Here is a 21,454-nt window from a genome sequence, read left to right as displayed (position 1 = left end):
TAAAACAAGATGCAATTAGAACAATACAGTCTGGATACTCTACCAATAGTCTCAGAAATAAGTTGAAAAAACAGTGTCTGGAGGGGAGAGTTTTTCTCCTCTTACTGTTTCCTCATGAAAGAGGAGAAACATTCCAGGTGTTACTTGTAGCTTATAATTGTAAGAAGCATCACAATCACCAACAGGTGAGCATTTATTTCTGTTTTGATATGTTCCAATATAATTAATTTGATTTTTTTTTCTTTTTCTTTCTTTATTGGTGTCAAACAAGTAGCAACAGATACATACGTGGTTTATTTGCAAATATTTTATTATGTAATTTGAGAACAGTTCTTCACTGTTTTCATCTTTCTTTTCTTCAGTTTATGGAAAACCCGTACTACAATCTGGTTCGACTTCTCCCTCACCCTTGCCATTCCTTCATGGTTCTTTGCCTGCTCAGACTTCCTCACAGCAACAATCTCAGCCTCAGACTGAGGTCTCTGAAAAAGATCAAGAGCTGGAAAATGCTCCACCATCCAGTGAAAATAGCAATGTGGAGAACATTCCTCGTCCTCTCAGTCCTACTAAGCTCACACCTATTGTGCATTCACCCCTACGATATCAAAGTGATGCTGACCTTGAAGCTCTGAGAAGAAAATTGGCCAATGCTCCTAGGCCATTAAAGAAGCGTAGTTCTATCACTGAACCAGAAGGCCCAAGTGGACCCAATATACAAAAATTATTGTATCAGCGCTTTAATACTCTTGCTGGAGGAATAGAAAGTGCTCCTTTTTATCAGCCAAGCAACCCACAGGACTTCATAGGCATCTTAGCTGATGTTGATAATGGTAATGCTAGTACCAATGGCAATATTGAAGAACCTATTTCCATGCAGCCTACTGTTCCTCTTCCTGATGAGCCACCCCCTTCCTCAGATGCCAATGATAATGAATTACCTTCTCCTGCTACTGAGGAACTGATAAGCACTGAAACCACAAATCAAACATCTGAGACAACTGAAGATAACAACAACAATCCTGCTATAGTTCCTTCTACTGAACAGTCACCCAGTCCCACGCCCGAGGTCAGTTCTCCAGTAGAAGATGAAGCTCCTTTGACACCTGCTCTTCCACCTCCACTTCCTCCAGTAAGTAACAAAGCAAAAAGACAGTTTTGTGAACTATAGAATTAGCTGTGTGTTTAAACATAACTGGAAGATGGTAAGCTTATGCTAAACGGTATGTCTGCACTTCCAGTTTCATGATACTGAAAAGAAAACAAAGCCGGGGGGCTCCAAGAAGGATTCTAATGGATTAGTTTCTTTACTAATCTAGATGTTTAATAAGAAAAATATGCACAGAGGCAACAGGAGGTTATGTATGAACTTTTGGGGGATATACTCTTGTTGTGGAACTGATTCTGGGATCTGAGATTCCATTAAAATACTTTTTCCATTTTGCCGGGCCTACAAAGATAATTATTTGTATGAAACTAAGGGTAAGCTATGGTGGTGGGAAGCTTTTTAATTTGCAAACAAGCTGAAATAGCTGTCCTGGGAGAAGCGTACTCCTTTTCCCGTCTGAGTAGAGAGATGTGAGACTAGGGCTGATAATACAATGGCAACACAGCTGACTTGTTTTAGCAGAAATGTTTTTCTAATGGGCTTGTCGCATAATTTGAATTGCTTTCAAAGTCCCTCCTCCAGCTGCACCAAAATCTTTTAAATGCTTGTCATTACTAAAATCTACAGGGTATGGAGAATTGAAAATAGGAAGAAAACTGAATTTTATTCTTAGTTGTTGATATGACTCACTTTAACATTGGTTGCAAAGAATGTGTCCGCTTTTTGATTCACATAGGGACCTTGCATTCCTCTTACAATCTGACTGCAATGTGCACAGGGCCTTGTACGCATCTTCCATGAGCACAAGTGGGCGAGGGTACTTCTGGGACAATAGAATTTGTTAGCAACAGATATTATTCATACTGTGAGAGGTTTATTTCCAAACTGAAATAGCCATACTAAATAGGAGCATAAATGAAAATGGATCTTACAGTGCCAGAGACTAAGAGCACTCCATAAAAGCTGTGACTAATAAGAGATGTTCTTCTGGAAAGTGACAAGGACACATGCGAATGTTTTGAGAATATTCTCAAAATGCATTTAAATATGTTTTAGATCTTGACAATGCCACTTCTGATAACAGCAGCTACAATGTCATGTAACACAGCTTCGTGTTCCGCACTTTACTTTCCCATAGCAAAACTCGTAACTTCTCAGTAGTGACCTACAGCAGGTACTTCTGCTAATTCAAGGCAAAGATTCTTCTGAGTAGAGATTGATACTCAGGATTAACTGTGTCGTGCTCTCTAGTCTAAGCAAAGTTTTGACAGTGTCTCAGCCCACCAGAAACACATCCAGCTCATGTGAGACACAATGAAGATTGTGGTGCTCAAAAACCATTGACTGAAGTACTTTATTCCTTGTACTCACTACCTTTAGTTAGAAGCCTCTAGATTATATTGGCATGCTTTTTCATTTTTACCTGAATAACATGCAGTAAGTGATCACGCCTTATATTTAGAGACCTTATAATTGAAACATTTGCATAGTTCTAATTACCATTTAAGGAGGATGGGATTCTTAATCTAGCTAAAAAGTAACTGAATTGTTTGTAATACTTAACGCAACCTGAAATGATGCCTTCCAACCTTTATCTCTACTCAGACAAAACGTACCAACTTGAAGAAACCTAACTCAGAAAGAACAGGCCACGGTTTGAGAGTGAAGTTCAATCCACTGGCCCTCCTCCTAGATGCTTCTTTGGAGGGAGAATTTGATCTTGTACAACGGATCATATATGAGGTGAGCTTCTCAAAAATGGCAACCTCTTCAAATACTTCCAAAAAAAAAAAAAAAGAAAAGTTGAACTATTTCATGTTCTTAACAGGTTGATGATCCCAGTAAACCAAATGATGAAGGAATTACCCCTTTGCATAATGCAGTGTGTGCTGGTCATCACCACATTGTGAAGTTCCTGCTTGATTTTGGTGTAAACGTAAATGCAGCAGATAGTGATGGATGGTAAGTGTCAAGATTTTTAACTTAGCATCTGGGAGAAATGCCATTTTGATTCAAAATTTAGTCACACCCTGTTTTGGGAATAATTTCCTTCCCCTTTGCCCCCAGCAAATGAGCACTTTCTAAGCTGTAGGTGGTGATGAACTCAAATACAAGGTTACACTTTGTTCAACTCGCGTGCAAGCGCACTTAAATCGTACAAGTATACTATATTTTGGTTTTACTTAGTGATGTAGTTGCATTTCTTGTTCACATGCTGAAATAACTAAACTGTAAACAACAACTGACAAAAGTTAATTTGTTTAAGTTTCTTCTTTATATAACCCACCAGAGATTTTGGTGTTCTGGAAGAATCTAGCCCTGGAGGTAGATTTAGCTCTTTTGAAGCATTTGGAGGGGACATGAAACCTTTTTGTGCTGATCTGTTTCACCCTCACCTTATTCTACCCTTCAAATTTCCTCCTATTGGAAAATACCCTTTTATACCCAGCAGTTTTGTAGGCTATGAAAATCGATGTTTGCTAACCTCTATTTTACAATGTTTGGCTTTACTGGAGTCAGGTTAATCCTGGAATCCACTCCAGTTGCTTGACAGGTTTTAGACAATGCATACATATACTATAACCATAAAGAACAATTTCCTTTAAAAATAGACAGGCTAAGCTCTGTTTTGCAAGACAAAATAGTTAAGATTCCTGGAAGTTTATTTTTTCATCTGTACATTTTTTGCTTTATTTCAGGACACCCTTGCATTGTGCTGCTTCTTGCAATAGTGTTCATCTCTGTAAACTACTGGTTGAATCTGGGGCAGCTATTTTTGCTTCAACTATAAGTGATATAGAAACTGCTGCAGACAAGTGTGAAGAGATGGAAGAAGGTTATATTCAGTGTTCCCAGTTCTTGTATGGTAAGCTGTGACACTACTTTAGAAACTTTATTTAGCTTTTCTAAAATTCATCCCTTTCTATCTCTCTGATCTGCATGAAACATCTGCTTAGGCCCCCGGCTGGACAATATTGCCCATCACCTGTTCTTTCAAAATGCTAAAAACAAAAGTGTCTTTTTGTTGCTCATAGTCCCTTTGTTCTCTGAGTTACTTCACAGGCTTCTTCTAACGTTATTAATTTCAAGGAAATGCTTCCATGGGAAGGTTTTGCCAGTGAGTTGTCAAGTGTCTTGACAGAGATGCACAAATTTCTAGCAGATCACATGAAACATGTATGCTTTAACACATCCTGTAAGTTAAATGTTCTTTAGTTACTAAGATGTGTTTTGCAAGAAAAGCACCTTGATGAAGTAGTCATTTTTAATTTACATCAGAGGATATAAGCTTCTGTAAGACTACACACCTGACACTGTGCAGATTTTCAAAAGCTTCAAGTGTTACTGTGTAAGGTCTGTTGTAGAAAGCAGGCCTGCGAGAAATACACAGCGGTTCTATAAAGCTGCTTTGCTCAAACATTTGTAAAACTATTTTTACCCTCATTTAAATAAAAGTAAGATTGTAAAATTTCTCTTGCATATATAATAAATGAGAAAAACCTCATGCTCTAAAGTGGTTTCAAATATTCTGTAAAACTTGGTTTTATCATGCAGTTAAATTTTTGAAAGCATTTCATGATGGAAGTACTGAAAACTAATGAAATTGTATTAATAAGAGACTAATATTTGGGCCACAGTGTCCATACTCAAAATCTCAGAGGGAAAAATAGAATATTTTACCATTTAGTGCATTCTCTAATTTTGTTGTGAACAGGAGTGCAAGAGAAGTTGGGAGTAATGAATAAAGGAGTGGTGTATGCTCTGTGGGATTACGAAGCGCAGAATAATGATGAATTGTCATTCCACGAGGGCGACGCCATTACTATTCTAAGACGCAAGGATGACAACGAAACAGAGTGGTGGTGGGCCCGCCTCAATGATAAAGAAGGCTACGTGCCTAAAAATCTTCTTGGGGTAAGCTCTTTTTCAGTTACCTTCTCCCTTCCTCTTTTTACTTCCTCCTGAAGTTGGAACAAAAGATGGATCTTTGGTCAGAATCCCTCTGTGCATCATCTGGGTACACGGATGTGAAGTGCAGTGTACTGCACTGGCCTCTCTGTCATTGCGAACAAAAAGTAGAGGCTGTGGTTAGACTAGCGCTGTTTTTTTATTTGCCAAGTCTAGTATACTTTATGCTTTAATCTTTTTTCCTTTTTCCCCGCTCCCCCCTCCCCCACCTTGGCTAAAATATAGGGCCCTAATGTAAGGTGTGGTGGCTCTATTGGGCAGCTCGAAGCTTTGGCCCAGGAGGTTCTTTAGGAAGGTTTTTAGTGCCTGGCACAAGATAAGCAATGTACAGATCTGTACAAATTTAAAACAGGGACAAGCCTTGAAGATTACAGCTTTAGGCAAGTCGTTGATGCTGCTCTCAGTCAAATGGGACGCTGCTATCATGAGACACAAGGAATGTAAGGCTACCACTAAGTAGAGAGATACAGAGGACAAAATGTGTAAGAAAACCTCGTAGAGCAAGAAACAAGCACTCTCTAAGGCTCAACAGAGAATTCTTGTACTCACGTAAAAGCATCCTTTAGTCTAGTCTGGGATCTTCAGCTACATAAACAAAGTCATCTTCAGAGCAGCAATTTTGCTGCTGTTGGCAGGAATAAGTCAGCCCTTGGCCTCCTGCTGTTTCTGGTTTCATTTTTCAGAATTAACCTAAGAACATGCTGTAGCTTACAAAAACTTCGTCACCAAAACACTTCGTATCACCCAGTTCTTGTTAACAAGCACCCCTTGGTTATATTGACTTTATATTTAACTTGGTATCAACCATTCAAAACCTGATAATTTTTGTTCTGTTTTTACAGTTATATCCACGAATAAAACCTAGACAGCGAACCCTTGCTTGAATTCAGTTGTACAACAGTGCAATACCATGCTGGTAACTGGAAACTTAAAACATACACTGGAGCCATCATTTTTGATCATTTCACACAGAGAAATAAAACTATGATACTTAGTTTTAATGGTGCTTTCTCTTGTTAAATGGACAGCATCCAAGATTTTCAAGATCTGCAGTTTGTAGATGAGGATCATTTTTATGTGACCCGCCACTGATGAGGAGAGCGATACCTCCACCACCTACAGTGTTGCGCCAACTGTCATCTAAAGCGGTGTTTTAAGTTAAAGTTCCGTGGTAGGAGCTTTCTTGTGTTAAATGTTTGGGGGTGTCATTTGCGGAGTGCAGATACACTGTCCAGTTTGCTCCAACCCCACAGTAACTGTCCCATGTCAGGATTTTGGATATTTTGTTCGATACCAGTGAATGTTGAGTTCTCATTACTGATCAGCTCTTTGGGTTCTAGGACACAAGATCTTCACCTATTAATTACATGTATGATTAAGTAGTCACCAAAGCTTTATGAAGGCTAGGATTTTAAGCGCTAACATGCTATACACTTAAATCCTAGCCTAGACAACCCCAACAAAAGCTTTACGTAGCCTAGCATCTAGTATTATTTGCATTTAGAATCAAGCTAGAGAACTAACAAAACAACAGTATTTTACACTTCTCAAAACCCCTACACATTATTTCACTTGGTGTTTTATTTTCTTATTATTCAGCCTACAGCACCAGTGTTACCTCTACTAATGTAAAGGGTCCCCTACTAACCACCCGAGCTTGTCCATTCTGGACAAAACAGTTAGTACTGAACTTGCAGCAGCTAAAGGGATTTGTACGTCTGCATGGATGGAAGTGCAATAGTTGAAAAGGGGAAGAGTCTGGTAAGGGTTATACTGTGTCAGCTGAAGTCTGCCTGAGTCAGTCTAGGAGAAAATATGAAGGATGTGATAGAAGTAGAAAGAGGATTGTGTAGATGCTAAGTCAAGGACAAGAAAGAAACAAGGTTTAGAGAAGGATTTAAGAAAGGCAAGAGCTTATTTGAGGACAGTTTCTGTGGTTCTTGGCAGCCTACATCTGTTGCCAAGGCAAGTTATGCAATAACCTATTCCACTACATTGTAGTTTCAAGCAAAAAAAAAAAATGCACTTCACTGGAATTTTAATTGTACATGATTTTATATACCAAAAGTATATTTTGAATTTCCCATTATAAGTTTTAGCCATATTTCTTGTAATTTTCTCCCATTTAACAGTATGCAATTTGATTAATTCTTCATGTACAAGTTCTGTGTATAATTTATATATCCATTTCTGCAGTGCTGTAACTTGCTTTTACCACAGGTTAGCATTAACTGTATATATTGTGGTGAAAAGTGAAAGGGTATTATTGTTGAAGAATTTGCTACATGAATGTGATGATTTCAAGAGCCTATGATACACTAATTCAGAGAAATGTAAATGTGCACAATAAAGTACTGCTATGGCACGTCTGCATTCTCCAGTATTTCTATCTAGGTAGCCACTGTAGATGTGCCTTTGGTCATGTCTACAACAAAAAAGTAACTCCAGCTCACAGTGTTCTGTTAACTCAAGTTTCCTCATTGTTTCACCAGCTGCACAGAAAATGACTTGCCAAACAATTCTGGAACCTCCTTGCACTGGTACTCCAGTATTCCAACAGGGACAAATTAGTACTTGCCTAGAAGAGCTCTCAGGGGGTCCTGTACACACAGGCTGACACCTCAGTCTCCTGTGCTTGCTTAGTCAGTTTTTACCAGAAAGACACTTGGCTCAGTACATGTAGCCAGAGGACTCATCCCAACAGCTGAACCAGTTATCAATACTTAAAATCAGAACTAAAATCGGGGTTCTGTTTAGAAAAAGTCCAAAGTTTTAGAGAAGAGAGCACAGTATCCATCATTAAAGAAGTTATATACTGTGAAATTAAGTATCACCGCTTTTTTTTAAATAAGTGAATTCATTTATTCATATTTGTACATTAAAGTGTACACAATTTCAGATAGCATTACAATTAGATTAACAAAAGCTCATTACCAAAAAGAAAATATAAAACTAAAAATTATTCAGGAAGCTTATTTATTACAGAAGGAAAGTTTCAAGATCATGTTCATGTAAGTCCAATTTGGTGCTATTTGGTAAAATATTTAGATGTTTAAAATGAAATGTTTAAGAAAAAAATCACATGACTTCTATAAAATCATATCTAAGGCAGATTTTATTGTACATTGATTTTTAAACATTTGGATAGAGGGAAAAACCTGAGATCTATACCCAAAAGCTATTCTCTGCAGAAGAGACACACGCATTTGTTTGCTTTTTGTAGCAAACAGTATATATAATTGTTATTATAAAAGTTGTGCTGTACATTAGCTGTAGTGCAGGTCACTTGCATATTAAGTGCCAATAAAGGCTTAACAAAATATACAAAGTCTTAAAAGGTGAGGCTGTTTAAAGCATTAATTGTATACATATTGCACACTATAGTGAATACTCATGGTTCAAAAAAAAAAAATACTCACATTGTATTTGCCAGTTCTTACATAATGAACCACATTGGAATGAGAGAGGGTCAAGAACAGCAAATGTTAGCAGAATGTGAGAGGCAGCTCCATGGAGGCTGGTGTCTTCCCTCAAGGGGCCAACAGTTTGCTGTTCTTACTGGTCCCGGGACTCATAAAGAAGTTTTGTTGCCTAACATGAAGACAAAATGTCACAGTGTTAACCAAAAGTTTCACTTGCAGCCACCTCATCTCCTTCCCACCCACCGAAAATTTTTCTTTAAACCCAAGGCTTTAAACTCTTCCTCTGCTATTTTCCTTAGTCTAAGGCATTTAATGGCATTCAGTAATTTTTGGAAACTATTCCAAGGTTACTTTAAGTGCAGAATCTGAGGTCACTGAAGATCAACTTATATTTATTTGTTTCTTCTTGGTCAGCAATTACCATTTCTGATCAAAACTACCTTTGAAAAAGGCAGAAGTAGTATTCTTGAGATTTTTGTAATCTGCCCAACCATATGCAGTAAACAATGTTACTCTGTTCAGTGCTTCCCCTGGCAAAGTTTGGGTGAGGTGGTCCATTTGTCTCAAACTGTAGTAATCAACCAGTGAGGGTAAGGCACGTGCATTCTCTAGCAACACGTCCTACCGCTTGCTGTGAACTAGGACCTCTGCGAGTCTCACTGCCCTGATCAGTTACTCAAACCTGAGCTACTCTAAACTCCTGTCAAAGGAGACAAAGTGGTGGGGGGAAGGTGCTAAGCTTATCTGTAAAGTACCAGTTCTCACTGTACCTGTAGAAGTTGCATCACTCATGAAAGATGAATGAGAATAGGTGTAAGGAAGTGCTAAAGTGTAACTCGCATGGCAATACAGAGTTTGAGTGCACTGTGCTGAACACCAGTTAGATGCTGAAGTTAGGGGTGGCTGGGGGGCTTAACAATGGTGATAAAGCGGCCAACAGCCACACACCTACATTTGTGGACAGCTTATAAATTACAGTTCTAATTATCAATCAGATGAACAAAGTTCCAGAACTAGTTGCGGTGGTTTTGGTTTTTGTCTCCCATAACCTTGACTTAGGAAATAATAAATGTCAGTTTTGTTAGCCATATAGTGCCTAACAACAAAAGATGGAACAGTCTTCCCCAGGGTGCTGTCCCCACCCCTGTTCATGGTTTCAAAAATCAACAACTTCTTTAAACCTTCAGAAAGTAGTAAAAACAACTAGCCGAGTTTCAGTTCAAAAGAATATTTCACCATGCACGTTCTTCAGTGAGTAACAAAAACCCAAGGAACTTGAAAGTCTAATTCCCACCTTCTTTTCACCTAAGGACGTACACAAGATCTCAGGAAACCCTCTGTAGTGCCTATCGTCCTCAAGTCCCTTTAGCATAAAGCTAAAGTCATGTTCATAATAACCATCCATGGCTTCTGTTTTCTTAAGCAACAAGGCCCTAAAATCCTTAAATAAAAAATAATAATAAAAAGAAAAAAGCCCTTTAAGGCTGCATGCTCTCTTATGTGCTCCTAAGCAGCCTGTGTTAAGATTTTCTTCAGCTTTCTGTATGTTTGCTTACCTTGTGCATAGCTGCCAGCCAGCTTGCCGACAGCTTCTTGTTACAGCTGAGGTCTTCACTGGCTGTAAACTTCATCTGCGTTAGCTCCTCTGATCCTGGCACCTTATACTGCAGAATCATGCCGATGGCACGAGTGTTACCTCCTGAAAGAAGTAGTAAAATCTTGAACAGCAACAGGTTTTACCAGCTAAGTAACACAACAACGTCTAGCTAATAAGCATGTTTGAAGAACACAGTCTCATCGCTAAACCAAAGCGCTAGCACCTGTAGGTGCACAAACAACTGCCATGTCGGAGGAGGTAGTGACCACAGGTGTTAATGCCGGGCAATGGAACGTGCAGACTCCGTAGTGTTTAATTCTCTCTGGCAGTCCCCAGGGCAGAACGTGCATAAGCCATCATCAGGTAAAGCCACTAGCTACATACACTAAGAATACCCTCATGTTTTAATATTGCCATCTCTTCTCTTGAGTAGATGCCATAGTTTCACACTGTAGCCTGCAGTTTGTAAACCAAATTACTAGTGTCCAGTTAGAGCGACACCAAAAAGGGGATCCTTGCTTCATCTGCAGTCTGGCATAGCAGCCAGAAGTCCCTCCAAATCTGGCAAAGGGTGGAGGGTGGGAAAGATGCTTATGCAAGGCTAGATGACAACTGGCAACATCGTTTACTTCCTGAGGGAAATCCACTACAAAAGACATTGCTCTGACATTGCGTGATAGCAAGATGTTTGTATCTCTTTTATTCTAGCTGCATAGAGATTAAGATAAACCAAAGCAAAAATACAAAAAAGAAACAAAAGCTTTGTTTAGAATAGCACATTGATGCTTTACACAGACTTCACTGGCATGGCTTATTTCCTGAAGCAGTAGAGCATAAACTAAGCCCCCGGAACAGCTCCACCATACCGAGAAGGACACTTTTTGCAAACTGTCTGCACAAGAGGGCTCCCAGAGGCCATTACTGTAATATCCAAGAAGCCAAAGACAGACAATCTCAGTCTAAGCAACCTGATCAAAAGCCTGCAAACAGTGTTTATAGAAGTAGCTATTATCTCCTCTTCTAGGATAAACTGAAGTGCAACTTCTTCATCACTCGCTCCCCTGCAGCCAACTGGTCAGACTAACAGATTAAGGTCCTACTTAGAGATAAACCAGTATAAATCAAACACCTACCGCCTTGACCAGTTCTATTTATTCACACTGCCCATGTCTGTCATTCCAGGACATTACTGACTCAGGCAGAACACACCTTACACAACAAGACAACATATTTATTTTGAAGAAGTGTAAAAGTAAGCCATTAATTAACAGTTTGTTTATTCAGTGCACAGTACACAAGAAGTATATTATTCATTTCTGAAATACACAATTCAGCACACCTCTGCTGATGTAGGTGATGTGTAATACCATGTACCTAAAGACATTTATTTCTCATCTTCCCTTCTCTCTTCTAACGTGGGCAATAGCACATGTGGTCTAGAGAAGGCCTCAAATGTTTTAGTTCTCCAAAAAGTTACAAAACATTCACTCAGTTTACTAAACAGAGAGATGGGAAGGAATAGATAAACTTCAGATTTGAACATAACTTGTCTTAAGTTGATTAACAGCTGTAGAACAAGCAGAAAACCAGCACTGCAGAGGAAGAAAGATGGGAGAGGGATCATGACAACATGCTTAGGTGCGCCATGCTCAAAGGTACTGGTGATACCTTCAGTAATACGCTGGCTCTCCAGAAGGCTGGTGTAAGTGTGAATATCTTTTTCTACCATCAGGAAGGAAGGCAGGCAGGCAAAAAGATAAAGCAGTCAGAAGAGTAGTGAACAAGGAATTATGGGAGCATTAAGTAACTCAGCAACACATCTGGTCAATTTGAATACCCAGGTAGGTTTATTAAAAGTTAACGTGCTGTACTGACTGAATATTGCACAGATAGGCTGTCCGATTAGAAAATTCTAGCAGTGACAGAGGTGTTACTGAAGAACAATTATTAAAATTCCTGACCTTGTTTGTTCTCATTTCAGTGAAATCATATTCAAGTTCATCCTGAAATACTCTAAAAATCTGGTAAGAGAGAAGGCACTAAGTAGCTGCCCTCTGATTCAGATGTTACCAGTTTCATATGGCCATCCCTTCATCTCGAATGAAATTAAGAAAGCATAATTTAGTTATTTATTCCCCACCCCCCTCCTCCGTTTCTCTCTCACTCTCCTCACAATTGTTTGTACCAGGAGAAGAGAAACCCCAGCTGGATTCTGAAATGGAAGCTACCAAGGCTAACAGTTCCCTCCTATGAGCTTTTGAATCAACAGATATTTATATTTAACCAAGAGACAGGATCAGAACAGATGATGACCACCTTTACTCAGGTTTATCAAGCAGCTCTCCCATATTAGATCACTAAGGCAATTTCTCAATTCTTAAGTTTCCCCCCAAATCCCAGTAGCCACATGGATAGGGTTCCACACATCGCACTCTATTCTTAGAGCAGTTGTAACTAACATAGTTATACCTAAGTTATTAATAATGTAGAAATGCACTGTCTGGCTCGAACAATAATTACAACCTCACATATTTTTTTCTTAACAGTCGATTTGTATTCAATGAAAAAAATTACCTCCAGGAGTAAATCCCTCTGTAAGTATCTGAACAGTTGAAATCTGTATAATTTCAATTTCGTAGTGGCTGTCTCCATCCAAAACCAGGTATCTACATAACAGAATAAATTATTAAAAAAAAAAAAAACAAACCTTGTTTCTTCTACAATGGCAAGTCCAAATCAAAGTTAAAAAATAAACACAATCTCTCAGTGACAGGCTGTTTATATGTTCTTTGCGATGGGGAGAGAAATCAAGCAGGAAAAATTACTTTTCATTGAAGTTCTTCACTTAAAGGAAAAAACAAACAAAAACAAAACCCACAAAACCTATGGTTCAGTTTGCCAGAAGACCCCTTCAAAATATTAAAAGCATTCTTCCAAAGTTCTGGGGGAAGAAGGGAACATAGTCTGTAAAGCATTCTAGCCAACCAAATTATTGGAGTGACCAAAGTAATGCTTTGGCTGTAACGTTAAACAATATGGTGCAGTGCTAGAATCATTCTGAAACAAGCTTTTTTCAGTAGCTACAGATTTCTCCCTGCCCTCCTACTAGCTGGCAAAACCACTGTATTCCAGTGGCACTGAGAGGCATTATCAGTGAGTCAAGCTCCACCATTGTAACGCATTCTGATCCACTCCGCTAGCAAAATTCAAACCAACTTACTCCAATAAAGTTGCACCTATCCTTTCAGTCTGATTACTCTCTCCAAGATCCTGACAGCACCTCACTCTTATATTTTGTTTAGGTTATTAGATAATAACATAGCTGTAAGTGCAACAATAACATAGTTTACAAGTGCAATTTCTAACAATCTTTCTCACCTCTGATTGTTGGAGAGTCGACAAACCATGAGCTCAGATTTATCAGATGTTCCCAGAGTTACAAAGAATGTAGCACCTGGAAAGAAATGTTTTAATATTCTAATGCAGAGTTTAGGAAGAAACATTCAAGTATCTTACTGCACTCAACTTACTCCACCTAATACACCGAGCTGCGTGAATTAAGAGACTAATTGAAATGTTAAACTGATTAACATCAGCACGACACTCAGGTATAAAAAGCTGATCTTTAATTATCATGTTCTAAATTACAGGACCTTTCACAATTGCTATGTAATTTCTCCCACATGTTGTAGAAATACACATGATATCCAAGATGAACCTTTTAAAAATCGGAACAGATTTGGAGGTGGCAAAAATAGGCAATTAAAGACCCTATTTTGTCACTGTCATACAAATTATTGTTTCGGTATTCCAAAAAAATGTCAGAAAAATCTAATAGCAGGATGCGACATTCAGCTTTACGCTTAATAAACAGTAAAGACACCTCTTTTTCATTGCTGAAGGTTAGCTCAGTCTTACTTTGAGGTCTATGAACTTCATGTTATGTTTCTTCCTGCTCAAAACAGCTTCTCTGACATTGGGAAAGTCATCTTAGTTACATTAGTGAAGTGATTCATAACTTAAAATAATGCAGACTACACGCCTAACCATTTCCTCCGTGCCTCATGCTCCCTGTGTTACCTAATCCCAATACTGTTGGTCTGAGCAATGAAAAAAATAACAACATACTGCCCTGCCAAACAGTCTGCAATTCATCTCCATAAACTGAACCATGCAGCCTCAGAGAGCTTCACCTCGCTGTCTGTATCACAATTTTACGCAGTCTCACTGACCCTCTGGCACGGATCCCCAGGCTGCTGCTGAAGCAATACAGAAGCAACAGCAGCAAAACTGCAAAGGACATCATAACCACCATCCCTCTGACTGAGATCTGCAGTAAGTCAGGAACAACTTCAGACTTGAATTGCAGAACACAAATGCAAGCAGGACAAGCTTTTTAAAAAAATCTTCAGTTTAAAATACATTATTTAAAACCTTATCTACATCTTCAGCTGCACAGCAGAGTGAAGAATGATTTGTGTATTACAGGGATGCACATACTCCTTTCTGAACCTAGAATCTCCCTAGGAACATTCACGCTAATAAGATGTGGGGTTTAGCTTACCAATTATAGACATTGGCATCATGCTGAGAGTTGAGAGCCCATCAAAGGGAACTGAACAATCACAGAATATTTTAAAAACTGAAGACTCAGCTTTCTCAGAGTAACTGGAACATGAATTACTGTACTGCATGTAGTTTTAATGCTGTGCAAAATTGACCACTCATGATGATCTGCCACCAACCATAGCTGTAGGCCATAGACAAGATCAAAGCTTACAGATGAAGCTTGAAACAAGCACTGTATCTTGTTAGAAAATATTAAAATATTCTCTACTGTTAAGTATTTTTCATCCTGATTTAATGTAACAGGAATTTGGCTAAAAGATGCACTATTTTAAGAAAAATGCAAACTGCACATGCATTTGTCTCAGAGGCATTAAAAATTCCTTTAATTAAATCAATCTTTGTAAACATTGACTAAAACGGGTAAACTTCTCTCTAAATAAAAACACAGAATTATTAAGTGGCAAACAAGAAGCATGGCAACAAAAAAGTATTTAAAGGAACCAAAACTGCAGCTCGTTTGACAACAGGCGTTACACTTGCTTCACATTCGTTCAACACCACATTTGACTAAATACAAATGAGAACAAACCAGCATATATATGCATTCAGTCCCTACCATTCATGAGCACTTTGAGCTGTTTGTCATAAAACTCTGCTTCTTTCTGAGAGATGAGGGCACATTCAGCACACTGGCGCACAGGGTCCACAAAGCACATGCGAGGCAGAGGCACTTTTTTACTGCAGCACTTGTCACAGAAGCACTTTCCACATCTTCGGCAGTGATGCTAAGCATGAGAGAACATTTTGTTTATTTATTTACACAGGAAACTATTAGGAAATAATTTGATGAAGTTACTACATTAAATATCCTCCTCCCCAAGAAACAGAACAGTTTCTCAGGTGTGAAACATACAAGTTGAGGGACAGGTAAAGGAAATTTAACTGCTAGAGGGGTAAAAAGAAATCTCTGAAGACTAAACACAAAGGACTGAGTATAGTATGAACAGCAGCTCTATAAGCCTTTGTTAGCCCTCTGTAAACATGCTCCTAAAGCAGACCAGACAAGGCACTGAAAGGGCTTCTCCAGCGTCCAGTAAATCCTTCACTTTACCATAAATAAAAACACAAGAGAAAAGTGGTTTCTAGGTCCCTTCCCACTTCCAAGCAAAGGTCTTGAGAAACTTCAACTGGAGATCCTATTCTTCTCCCTTAAAACTTATTCTCAAGTTTTTCCCATGGAAACTTAAAGCCTAAAGCTATTTCTCTATCAGAAATATCAGGCAGCATAGTACAAATCCAAGGAAGTTGCAAAACCAGAACTACTATTGCAATGTGTTTCACAGCTACTAAATCTGCAACAAGTGGCTTGTGCTCCAAATCACTACTGGGGCGTGACAGTCCCACCAGGTCTTCCTGATGCAAGTTCTCATGTCAGAACAAGTATGCCCAGGCAAGCAGGAACTGATTTGTGGCTCAAAGCAAGTTGGAACAGTTTGATACAAGAAACTGATACACTTCAGTTTTGGTCAGTGTTAGGCTTTCCCTCCAAATATTATGCAAAATTCTCTGGAGTACCTATTTCCCAGGGCTACCTCCATTTACTTCCCAAAGCTAACACCAGTAAAACACAGCAGCCAAATGAATTAGGCTTCTCAATCAAAATGCTCTAGCCAACCAACAACCACACTCCTAACACATCCAACTCGAGGGTAAAACAAGAGCTAGGAGAAAGTACACTCCATGATCTGGGAGTACTAGGATCACTAACTGACATCCTAAGGCTCTTCAGGCCTCCTGAAAATTTACACCTATCTGGTATAACATATTACTATGTCTGGTTTACAGTTTCTCCTTCCCTGTCCCGCCAAACAATAAATTAAAAGCCACTGACTATGTCATTGCACTACAAATCACACTTCCACATCCTTCTTCGCTTTCATAAGCGCAGGCTAAGAGCGTGTCAATGTAGTTATACAAAGGAATAACATTCCCTGCTAAAAATCATTGTTGGCCTTTTTTTGGGAGGCTGCTTTCCCCCTCCATCAGAAACCCCAATATCAGCAGAATGTTTTCTGATAGTAGTATTCTGTACACCAGCAGGCATTCCACAGTGACCTGCTAACTTTTTCTAATGCTAGTGTTTTCTCTTCATAGAGCAAGCTTACTTACGGCTCACAGTAATCAAAGTGGTTTATACTTTCTACTTTAATCAGAAGTTCCTTTTCCAAACTTGAGATAAACCCTGTTTTACTTTTAGAACAGAATGAGAATCTGAGTTTTGGTTCTCCGCATTTTAACAATATGGTTCTTTAATGTAAGATTATAATTCATTACTCCTGGAAAGATTTTTGCTTACATTTCCACAACTAATTTTATCTCCCAAAACACAATTGAATTAATTGATCTGGTTTCTGTGTCAGTACTGATGTTAGCAGCCCACTCCAGCATGAGTTCCTCTAACTCTTTTTTGAATGTAAACCCTGTGGGCACCCAGTAATTTAGAAAAACTCCAACTACATAACACACACTGAGTAACAAGAAGAATTTAAAAGAAAAAGAATTAAAACAAAAGGGACCTCTACTCAGAAAAGGCAGAACCAAAAGAAAAACTACTTTAAGTTACATCAGACTTGGCATGCTATTCTACTGAAATCTTCTACATTTTAAATCAAAAGAAGTTCACATTAGTATTTTGCAACAGTTAATGCTTTATATTTCATTGATTTCTCTTACCTTTCTAGTTATGAAGTCAAATTTTGTATCACACTGCATACATCTCGGGCACTATAAACCAGTAAAAATTATGATTAATATACAAGATTTCTAAACCTTTAATCCTACTACCATATATAAAGACTGAGCTTTATTCTATGCCCTAAATAGAAACACCTCCAACAAATTTCCATCCTTTATCTTTTCACCATGGATGGCTTTCATTTATTTTAATATTGATGTAGCAAAATGATGTCATCCCCATTTGTAAGATAAAAAAAGATGCTAAACTCATTCGTCCAAAGGAATACTGCAACCTGCCAGCAGTCAAAACTACATTTCAGAAGTACTTATCATGCTTATGTTTGGCTATCCAGACAGTCATACATTCCAGAGTTGACTGTTTTTGTAGAAGTTGTCATCCTATACTGTGATGCTCTGTTGACTCTCTAAAACATTGTTTACATATTTTAATGCTCTCAGTACTTACATATTTTTGAAATATGCTAGGAGATACTTGGTTTTCTTCCAAGCCACTAAGACTTAATTTTTATTCCAGCTACAAAATGTCACTTCCTGAAATATCTCTTTCCTAAAACAAGCTTACACCCACACTCCTCCCAAAAGAAAAGAGAGAAAAAAAATTGAAGTTTCCCTTTCACAACTAAGTCGAATTTAAGGCGTGACAGTTTTGATCTTCTAATTTAGCAGGAGTGATCAGTGATTATTACAATAATTAAAATTTTCTATATAGACAGTCACCTACCCAAGGGCTCACACTCAGCATTTAGATCACTAGATTTTCACCAAGACTTTATGTATTTTTATCCACCATATTGAAAACCACTCTCCAATTGCTTATAAAGCAATTTTTGTTAGATTTCTTTGCAAATATTAATGCAAAATTGTGCCTGACATCTGAATCAGGAGAACATGGTTAGATCCTGTGGGAAGTTTTACAACTCTAGAAACCTAAATTCTTCAAACCAGACTACCTATCTCAGACTACAGTAGAATGTCATGTTAAAAGCATGTCCTAAACTGAGCAGGTGCTATTTGCTAAGCACACAGTAATCACCGTTTGCCTTTTAATTAACAGATTTCAATACTTAACCCTTTATCTTCTATAAATTCCTTCAGGTTACAACAGCTTTTGTCAACTATTTCAGGGACTTGTGCTTCAGCAGATACCCAACCACCATCACAAGTTCAGTAAGTATAGCCAAGAAAATATAACAGCAGATTAATTAAAAATTCTGTAGAAACTTTTCATGTTCTTTTGAAGTACAAGATTGTTAATAATTTGCAACAGTTTATATGAAGTGTTCCCCCATCTAAACAAAAGTTTTACAAATTAGAGAGTAACGGCAGTCACTGCAATGGAACGTAAATAGCTACTTGCACCATTTGTTACAATAAATGATCTGTTTCTAAATCCTAAATTCTAAACACAAAAGAGAACTTTGAGGAGTTTTTCTTTTGAGGATATTTCCTCAAAGAAAAGGAAATGTTGTTTCAAACAGCATACTGAATTAAGTAATCCAACCACCTCTTCTCACAAGGTCTGTAGAAAAGCTCATTCTAATTTCACTGATGAGTAACCTTCAGTATAAGCAACTCCAGTATTCACCAGGTATCATCTCTGTAACAAGGAGTACTCTACAGCTAATACCACATTTTACTCTACACTGATCTTGATTTCGTGTTTTAATTTTTGACACGTGTAGCTTAATAGCTTGTCTGGGACAAGATGGCAAGAATTTTTGTATGCTTTGAATTTATCAAGAGTCTAATTTTCTTAATAAAAATATGTTGTGGTTTTTTGGGGTTTTTTTTTTTGTCAGGAATTAGAAAGGACAAGCCACAAACTAGGGGGAAAAAAACGCTCTTCTAAATACTGTCCTAAATAGATTTCATACACATTATGCTACACATACAAAGGGCTTTTCAGGAAGGAACAAAGTTATCCATTTTCTCTTATTTAAACTCCATAGAAAAATATTTCTGAATTCCAAACCTATCATGATAACACCGCCTGATACATAGAGTAGTCATAAATAAACCACATGTCAAATGGCATATGGTAGCAGGCATCGCAGAATGGGATTTTCCTACAAAAATGTTCTAAACAAGTAGGCTTGATACACAGTTCTTTCAAGGCACTTCTGCTTTAAGTAACCAAAATCAAGTGAATCCATTTGCGTAATATCAACTTCTACTTTGCCCATGAACAGATTGCTATAGAAAAACATCTTGAAAGGAGAATCCTTCCTATTCATCCATATGTTGACATAATTAGAGAGCGCGTGAGTACTGAATTAATCTTTATAGCTTAAGGGGGGTTTTTTAATCACATTTACAGAGTAGAAAGCCTGATGTCCGAGTTACTTTTTGTGTCTTCAAGACACAGGCTTTTTAAAACTACTGCAAATCTGAGTTTTTTGGAAAGTGAGTTGTTCAGCCTGGAGAAGAGAAGGCTCCAGGGAGACCTTCTTGCAGCCTTCCAGTATTTCAAGGAGGCCTATAAGAAAGATGGGGACAGACTTTTTAGCACGACCTGTAGCGGTAGGACAAAGGGTAACGGTTTTGAACTAAAAGAGGGAAGATTTATACTAGATATAAGGAAGAGATTTTTCACAATGAGAATGGTGAAACACTGGCACGTGTTGCCCAGAGAGGTGGTAGATGCCCCATCCCTGGAAACATTTCTGGTCAAGTTGGATGGGGCTCTGAGCAACCTGATGTAGTTGGAGATGTCCCTGCTCACTGCAGGGGGGTTGGACTAGATGCCCTTTAAAGGTCCCTTCCAACCCAAACTATTCTATGAAAAAGATAGGAAACAAGAAATTAAATTAAAATGCATGTCATTGGTATATTCATTTCACATACAATCAACATACCACTAATACTAATATCAAATTACTTCATATAGCAAGAGGAAAATGGAAGAACAACCAACAGTTGTTGGATCTTGTTATTCATTTAGAAATACTGAGAGCTAGTTCATTTCAAATACAGTGGAACTTACGCATTTGCTAAAGTGTGATAACAAATTTGCATAATACTTTGGATCCAGCCAGAGATGAGAATACTGTAGATGGCCAGGAAGCTATAGTTACACTTCATACGCTTTATTTGCATATACAGTAACAAAGTGATTCAAGAAGTGATGCAAGGTAGCACTTGGTTAAGCTTGTTAGCACAGTGAACTTTTGCAAATGTGAAAGTTCACAAGCTCATCAAATCACACCTTGTAACATGCCTCTGACCAAAAGAGCTGCTACCAGAGTGGAAAACAACACGATGCAAATATACGGCAGATAGGGCTTATGATGATGTCTGATACTACCACTGTGCAGGGCCAATTCATTGCCTGAGCTACACGAGTTTGCCAGCAGCCCGAGTGCAGCTCCGTCACACCACAGGTGTCACACCACCAACAGCCTGAGTCAACAGACGACCCAGCTACATAAAGCTCAGTTGCCTCCCACAGCGATCCAGGAGCCGTAGGAAATCACTGTCACAAATTTTACTCAATTTCTAGTCCAAGATTTCCTAAACGGGACCATCATCAGTTGAGCTCTGCTGATGATTAACAGAGATATTCTGGGTTAGACAAGGCACAGGCAGTGACCAACATTTTATGCTCTGTCTCAAGTTTAATGATGCTCAGCAGAAATTTTCATTATCTTATCCACCTCAACTCATTACTTATATTACAAATAAGACTACCAAATGGAAGGTCTTCTGTAGTCCCACTTCCGTTTTACACTTCAAACTCTTCAAAATAACTGGTATTTTAAGACTGTATAATCTTGTGACATAAAATTTAAAAATTTAAATATATTTCAGTATAAGTTTTGCAAAACTACTAACTGCCATGATTTTTAGGTGGCTTTACTTTTAAAAAATAAGCCAGGAGACTTTTCGTGTATATGAAAAATAAAGCTACTGAATTTGAGTGTTACTGGCTGCACAGCAGAAGCCAGCATATTTGAAAAGTCACACCAACATTTGCTAATTGTCTCTTGTCTTGGACAAAGAACGCTTTTTTTTTTTTACTTATAACTGATATGGTAA

At 38.2% G+C, this 21,454-nt stretch overlaps 2 protein-coding genes across 2 annotated transcripts in view; one reads left to right on the top strand and one right to left on the bottom strand.

Moving 5' to 3' along the window:
- Window positions 1-6,793, top strand: part of PPP1R13B (protein phosphatase 1, regulatory subunit 13B) — a 45,508-nt gene extending 38,715 nt beyond the window's left edge. The window contains exons 11-16 of the mRNA XM_010287809.1: window positions 363-1,141; window positions 2,711-2,848; window positions 2,934-3,067; window positions 3,805-3,971; window positions 4,821-5,020; window positions 5,917-6,793. Of these exons, the coding sequence (XP_010286111.1) occupies window positions 363-1,141; window positions 2,711-2,848; window positions 2,934-3,067; window positions 3,805-3,971; window positions 4,821-5,020; window positions 5,917-5,958 (1,460 nt within the window). The 3' untranslated portion in view covers window positions 5,959-6,793. The remainder of the gene's footprint in view (window positions 1-362; window positions 1,142-2,710; window positions 2,849-2,933; window positions 3,068-3,804; window positions 3,972-4,820; window positions 5,021-5,916) is intronic.
- A 1,118-nt stretch (window positions 6,794-7,911) lies between these two features.
- Window positions 7,912-17,446, bottom strand: ZFYVE21 (zinc finger, FYVE domain containing 21; the record flags this gene model as incomplete). The annotated part of the gene is made up of 7 exons (XM_010287810.1): window positions 7,912-8,665; window positions 10,053-10,195; window positions 11,762-11,815; window positions 12,668-12,759; window positions 13,472-13,547; window positions 15,279-15,447; window positions 17,396-17,446. Coding segments are annotated over 7 exons (621 nt in total), but the record flags the coding sequence as incomplete, so codon positions are not given.
- Between the last annotated feature and the right edge of the window lie 4,008 nt (window positions 17,447-21,454).

Source organism: Phaethon lepturus, unplaced genomic scaffold, assembly GCF_000687285.1.
Source record: "Phaethon lepturus isolate BGI_N335 unplaced genomic scaffold, ASM68728v1 scaffold16495, whole genome shotgun sequence".
NCBI classification, from domain to species: domain Eukaryota; kingdom Metazoa; phylum Chordata; class Aves; order Phaethontiformes; family Phaethontidae; genus Phaethon; species Phaethon lepturus.
This window is presented reverse-complemented; position numbering and strand designations above follow the sequence as displayed.